At 42.2% G+C, this 7,111-nt stretch overlaps 1 protein-coding gene across 50 annotated transcripts in view; it reads right to left on the bottom strand.

Annotated features, from left to right (window-relative positions):
* Positions 1 to 1,543: 1,543 nt before the first annotated feature.
* Positions 1,544 to 7,111, bottom strand: part of dst (dystonin) — a 291,360-nt gene continuing 285,792 nt past the window's right edge. For all 50 annotated transcript variants that reach the window (XM_073920444.1, XM_073920447.1, XM_073920445.1 and 47 more), the window contains 2 exons: positions 3,938 to 4,061; positions 1,544 to 2,444 (listed from right to left, as the gene is read on the bottom strand). In XM_073920444.1, coding sequence (XP_073776545.1) covers positions 2,188 to 2,444; positions 3,938 to 4,061 — 381 coding nt within the window. In that variant the 3' untranslated portion in view covers positions 1,544 to 2,187. The remainder of the gene's footprint in view (positions 2,445 to 3,937; positions 4,062 to 7,111) is intronic.

Raw genomic sequence — 7,111 nt, 5'->3', positions numbered from 1 at the left:
CACAATAAGGATACTTTTTCAATATATTGTGCAGCGCTAGTTGAAACGATATGACTATTGCATATACCATTATCACGATAATGATACTTTTTCGATATGTTGTGCAGCGCTAGTTTAAACGATATGACTATTGCATATACCATTATCACGATAACGATACTTTTTTGATATGTTGTGCAGCCCTAGTTTAAACGATATGACTATAGCATATACCATTATCACGATAACGATACTTTTTCAATATATTGTGCAGTGCTAGTTTAAACAATATGACTATAGCATATACCATTATCACGATAACGATACTTTTCCGATATGTTGTGCAGCGCTAGTTTAAACGTTATGACTATTGCATATACCATTATCACGATAAGGATACTTTTGCAATATATTGTGCAGCGCTAGTTTAAACGATATGACTATTGCATATACCATTATCACGATAACGATACTTTTTCGATATGTTGTGCAGCGCTAGTTTAAACGATATGACTATTGCATATACCATTATCACGATAACGATACTTTTTCAATATATTGTGCAGCGCTAGTTTAAACGATATGACTATAGCATATACCATTATCACGATAACGATACTTTTCCGATATGTTGTGCAGCGCTAGTTTAAACGTTATGACTATTGCATATACCATTATCACGATAAGGATACTTTTGCAATATATTGTGCAGCGCTAGTTTAAACGATATGACTATTGCATATACCATTATCACGATAACGATACTTTTTCGATATGTTGTGCAGCGCTAGTTTAAACGATATGACTATAGCATATACCATTATCACGATAACGACACTTTTTCAATATATTGTGCAGCGCTAGTTTAAGCGATATGACTATAGCATATACCATTATCACGATAACGATACTTTTTCGATATGTTGTGCAGGGCTAGTTTATACGATATTTGACTATAATATATTCCATTATCACGATAACGATATTTCTTCGATATATTGTGCAGCGCTAGTTTAAACAATATGTCTATTGCATATACCATTAACGTGATAATAATATATTGAGTAGTCCTAGTTTAAATTAGATGAATATTGTATATACCATTATTGGAGATCACTTTTTAATATATTGTGCAGGCCTAATTCAAGCGGTTCGGGATTGGTGCAAAACCTGACGTTTTTCTCCTGCTATTTGTAGTCTGGATAGATTTCCCACATCCTATAGGAGATCCTTTAGGATTAACACCACATCACTGACCTTACTTTATCTCATCTGATTACACACTGACATTAATCCAGCCAGTATTAAAGGCCATCTGGCATCTGTACACAAGATTGCTTTGGTCCCGTTCACCGGTACAGCGAGTGCCAGAGACTCACATAGCAGTTTAGTCTCATAAAACATTTTATTTTCTTCTGAAGACTTGTTAATTGCGGGCCCGAGACAATACTCCGTAAATGAGCATCAGTGAAAATGCCCGTTTGTTTGGATGTTTCACTGAAGCCGATGATGTTGGACAGATTTAAAAACGAGCGAGGCTGCAATGACTCTATATACACTGAGATTTCTGCAAGCATGTTTATTACAAAAACAAAATTGAGTAATTGGCATCACTCAGGCATTAGGGGACCAAAGAATACACAGGCATGATTGCACTTCTGTTTTTCAGTCTGAAAGCTGTAGTCACAGTTAGGTGTGATTTGATCGAAATTAGCATTGCTGCGAGTGCTACAGTCGGGTGATTATACACACGTTTGAAGGCCATGATCAGGATTAACTGTAGTGTATGATAGCAGTGGTTACAGTATTGTATTGCCCTTTAAATGCATAACAGCAGCTTGTCATTGCACTTTAAATAGATGAATAAATAACTGTGGCAGAATACAGAGCATTATCAGGCACGTCCGCTCGAGGGAAATAACTGTACGTTCAGCTTCTCCTTCAACGCGAACATGTGGAAAAGTGTTAGTTCACCTAACAACATACAGTGTGTTCGCTGACCTCTCCCAGCGATCAAACAAAATATTAAAGACATACAGTACAGGACGAATACATAAAGCTGTTGCATTCAACACACACACACACACACACACACACACACTTCCTTTTTCACTTCCACAACAGAATAATTTACATCTTGCTACGCTTTTTAAAAACGATAACACTTTGTAGTGTGTGTCCAGTCTGGGCTTAGTGCATCTTTTCTGACTATCTCTTGCTGCTTTTGGCTAGTTTACTAGTAGTGGAGCTTCTCCGCTGTGGAGTTGGGATTTTGGAGGGTTTTCCACCATGTTGGCGTGAGGCTGAGCGTGGCGTCGGTCTGCCTGAGTCCGTCACTGTCTCGGATACATCCGAACAGACCGACTGAATGTCCGAAATGTCGAAATCTGAGGCGTCGCTGCCCCGCCGGCTGCTCCCTCGACTTCCAGCTTTACTGCCAGGCCTGCTCGGTATCTTACTTGACCCTGTGGAGAAAGATTAAAGTTCCTGTGAAGTGCGCATTTTTATTCAATGTTTGATATATTCTCAATTGAAACGTCAAGAGAGGGCGGGGCATAATGTAGCCACTCCCCTTTTTAAAAAATAGCGTTTTGTTTTGTCATAGATGTGCCAGTGAGAGTGGTTGAGCTCAAGCACATTAAATGAAGTCAATAAGAAGGGGGCGGGGCATGCTAGATACTGGAGAGGATTTGATTGGTCATGATTTGATGAGTAACTGAGGTATGAGGTGACGTGAATATAATTGTTGATCCATTTCAGGGCTCGAAATTAACCTTAAGTATTTAGGCGCACCAGCCAAAATTTAAGCACACACACCAAAAATTACGAGCACTGTTACTACAGGTTTTGCATTAACAATTTTTATAACAGGCATTGGCCCTGCACGCACTGTTTGACATGAGTGAGATGAACTGAATTAACAATAATAACTGGGCTGTTCTCACGGGTGGTGTCTGATATTGCACGAATGATATTGACATATAACTTATGATTTGCATAAGTCATCTTAATAAAAATAATGGTCATGAGCTGCAATCTTAGTTTCATCTCAGTGAATGTAAGCCCTTTTTCTGATCGCACGACTGACAGCATTGTGCTGATTAAATGAAGGATTGTAGACGTGTAGATGTAGCAAACACTGTTACCTGAAAACTCTGTCCCACCGGCTTTAAGGTGAATGCTTCAATCATTTTCATAGCGGACTTTAACCACTGGAAGTCTTTTATCCACTCTTCGAAAAGTGTAAATGGTGGATTAACATTCGCCACATGATCACTGATCAGATCTGCCATTATTTGTAACTTTAGGTGGTTTCTAAAACTAAATCTGTCTGTGTTATTTTCATTCTCTCATATCCAGACTTTTACAATTTTGCAGCTCCCTGTCAGCTGAGCTGAGTGATTGACAGATGATAGCAACCAATCCATGCGCATTCAGTTCTAGAGCACAGGGCCAATAAAAAGAGCTTGAAGGCGGGGCAGCAAGTTGACATGACAACCGATTTAACCCATTCCTGAGTACTGCGTTTGGTGGGTTTTTTGGTGCAAGGATGCAATTTCACCTAAATCTGCACATACAGGGAATATTTTGTCGCACTGCAACAATTTTATGCACCAAATGCTGCCAAATATATTTTGAGCTTACATACATGAAATTTCAGGCGCATATGCAACCAAACGGTCGCAATTTCAGGCCCTGCATTTAGGCGGAAGTGATGAACTGCAAGCTTTACATGTTTGTATCGGTTTTATATCTTCCAAACATGAATTGTGTCACTGTTTTGTTTCGCACTAGCTTATAAACATCCTAAAACCTAACAATACTGATGCCAACATCTAAAAAAAAACTTTGTTTTTATTTCATGGAATCTTTAAAGTCTTTTTTAATATAGCTCTTTTCGCTGATTGTTTTTTTTAGTATAAACTTGAGTGCAGAGCAGAGTGTTTTCTGGCCTCACCTATAGCTTGACCTCTGGCCTTCATGACCGCAGCATTGATCAGGGCTCCATCCTCTGTCGACTGAAAGCCTTTCCCTGACAAATATCCTGGAAGACGAAGCTTGCTGCCCTGAATCGGCGTGCTCTGTAAGAAAGCAGGGTTCAGAAACAAAACATTTAGAACAGGACCATGAGGCAGATCACAGACGGTTTCATTACAGAAATACAAATGTTAATATCTGGCTGAGAAGAGGTTTCTAAGGGCCAACCTGATTTCACCAAGTAGGAAATATTACTAGATTAATATCTATGTTGATCCTGGAACAACATTCCAATCAGCCAATCAGAATTAAGTATACAGTTTAGGGCTTACGGTTAGGGTTATGCACTTTACATGATTGTTACCGCTCTGATTTGGGGATGTTATGGTTGGGTTTAGAGGTATGGATTACATTTTCCAGCTAAAATGATCTTGCAGGATCAACATACATGTACTTGGCAAAATCGTGACCTGCCTATCCCAAATGGTTTCCTAAACCACACTTTCACTTATGGGTAAAAGTAAACAGTCTTGTGGGTTTAAAAAAGGCATGCGAAGAGCGGTCAAAGTTAGTCTGCAAGACGGTAAGTGCACATGTGTTCCTATCTGAACATGCAGCTCAACTCCTTGTTCAAGCTCTTCCACACTGGACTACTAGCCGGGCTCCCAGCTAACTCTATCAAACCTCTTCAGCTGCTTCAGAATGCAGCAGCACGAGTGGTCTTTAATGAACCTAAAAGAGCACATGTCACTCCGCTGCTCATCCGTTTGCACTGGCTGCCAGTTGCTGCTCGCATCAAATTCAAAGCTCTGATGTTTGCTTACAAAGCGACTTCTGGCTTTGCTCCTTCTAATCTGCTCTCACTTCTGCAGATGTATGTGTCCTCCAGAAACTGCGTTCTGTGAATGAACGTCGCCTCGTGGTTCCATCCCAAAGAGGGAAGAAATCACTTTCCCGAACTCTCACATTCAATCTGCCCAGTTGGTGGAATGAACTCCCGAACTGCATCAGAACAGCAGAGTCACTCGCTGTCTTCAAGAAACCACTAAAAACTCTTTACTATTTATTTTGGAACTATTTAGTCTCCACTTTCCTTCTTAATCTGCAATTGCCTCTCTGGATATACCACTAACTGTACGCTTCTTACACTTTACACACCTGAAACTTGCCTACAGCACTTATTCATTGTTGCTCTTATAATTTCCATGACTTTCCCAAATCTTTGTGGGATTTTTTCATTCATTCATTTTCTTGTCGGCTTAGTCCCTTTATTTAATCCGGGGTCGTCACAGCGGAATGAACCACCAACTTATCCAGCAAGTTTTTACGTAGCGGATGCTCTTCCAGCCGCAACCCATCTCTGGGAAACATCCACACACACATTCACACACACTCATACACTACAGACAATTTAGCCAACCTATTTCACCTGTACCGCATGTGTTTGGACTGTGGGGGGAAACCGGAGCACCCGGAGGAAACCCATGTGAAGGCAGGGAGAACATGCAAACTCCACACAGAAACACCAACTGAGCCGATGTTCGAACCAGTAACCCAGCGACCTTCTTGCTGTGAGGCGACAGCACTACCTACTGCGCCACTGCCTCGCCCTGTGGGATTTTTTGTTTTGCCAAAACTTTTCCAGGCCTGGAAAATGGCATGTCAAAATTCCATGACATTTTCTAGGTTTTCCATGACCGTGTGCGCCCTGAATCACGTAAAGACAAAAGAAATCAGCTACTATAAAACGTATTTTGTTTAAAAGTGTTGAAATGTTTCTTCCTCTTAAACAGCACCTGGAAAATATTTAAAAACAATAAATAAATATTGATAAAATGGCTAATAACTGAACACAGAAATCCTGTCTGAAAACATGAAGTGGACAGCTGTGGGTTGAGGAGTGACTCCTGTATTCCAGCCACACACAGCTAAAACCAACCCAAGCTCATTCTGAAAACGTAGTCCCACGGACGTTTCTGGAGACCGCGGAATACGTCCCAGGAGGTATGTACGGCTGCATTAATTTATTTCAAGAGAACGCTACGGGGCGGTGTGACGATGTTCCCTTTCGCACTTGCCGGCCGGCCGGCGGGCCAACCGCTTACCTCCTTGTGGAGGGCTTCCCCGCTGCAACCCGTTTGTCCACTCAGCTCACCGTGTACGTCGGCAGGCTCGAGATGCAGAGAGGAGTCGACCACGGCGACCGGTTTCGAGTTCGGGGAAGAGCGGTTCCAGCAATCAGGTAAGACAAAAACAGAATCCCAAAAATTAAGTGAACGAGTTTCGTAACAGGGTGAGAACGCAGTGAAATCCAAAAACGCGGTAGAAAAAAAAATCAGGGCTTTTCTTTTTTTGGACGGCTTTTGTAAACTGTCGCTCGGGTTTAGGGAAGCGAGCGGGCGGGCGGTCGATCTGTAAAATTGGTTGGGTTCAGGGAAGGAGGAGGGCGGGTCAGCCGATTGGCCGGTCGCGCAATCAATCATCCAGTCAGTCTGACAGCGGCCTCCGGTGGGTTCACGCAAGAACAGCGCGGGCGCGAACCGCACTCGCAAAAGGCGTCTGAGGTGCAAAAAAGCGTACAACAGCGCCCTCTCGCGGATTCGCAAAAACAAAAACTGCAGCCGTATGTACCCGTTGGGACGTATTCCTCGGTCTCCAGAAACGTCCGCGGGACTACGTTTCCACAACGAGCTTGGGTTGGCTAAAACCTCATGTGTTACTCCCAAAAGTCAACATGATAAAATAAATGCACATCAAACACAGACAAACCACAGCATGCTCGTACAGGGAATTCAATGAAGCCAGGGAGAGTTTAGAGGAATATCTCACAAGCAGCTTTAGTGGCAGAAAACGCATTAATGTCCTGTTAGCTCTGAAAGAATCAGAAAGGAAGTGACGGTTTAAAAAGGCCCCGATTTCCAAGACAAAATCCCACCACCACCACCACCACCACCACCGCATGTTCTCAAGAGAGAGAGAGAGAGATTTAAAGATCAGAATTAAGCAAACACATCCGCCAGAGCACTTCCATGCATCACTGCAAAGCCAGAGATAGAGCCTGAACCCGATCCCAGATCCACACAGGAAGAGATTAGATCAGACACAGAGGTCAGCAGCAGGAGGCGGGAGATTAGATGCTGATTTTCACTCTCTT

The sequence above is a fragment of the Danio rerio genome, chromosome 13 (assembly GCF_049306965.1).
Source record: "Danio rerio strain Tuebingen ecotype United States chromosome 13, GRCz12tu, whole genome shotgun sequence".
Classification (NCBI taxonomy): Eukaryota; Metazoa; Chordata; class Actinopteri; order Cypriniformes; family Danionidae; genus Danio; species Danio rerio.
This window is presented reverse-complemented; position numbering and strand designations above follow the sequence as displayed.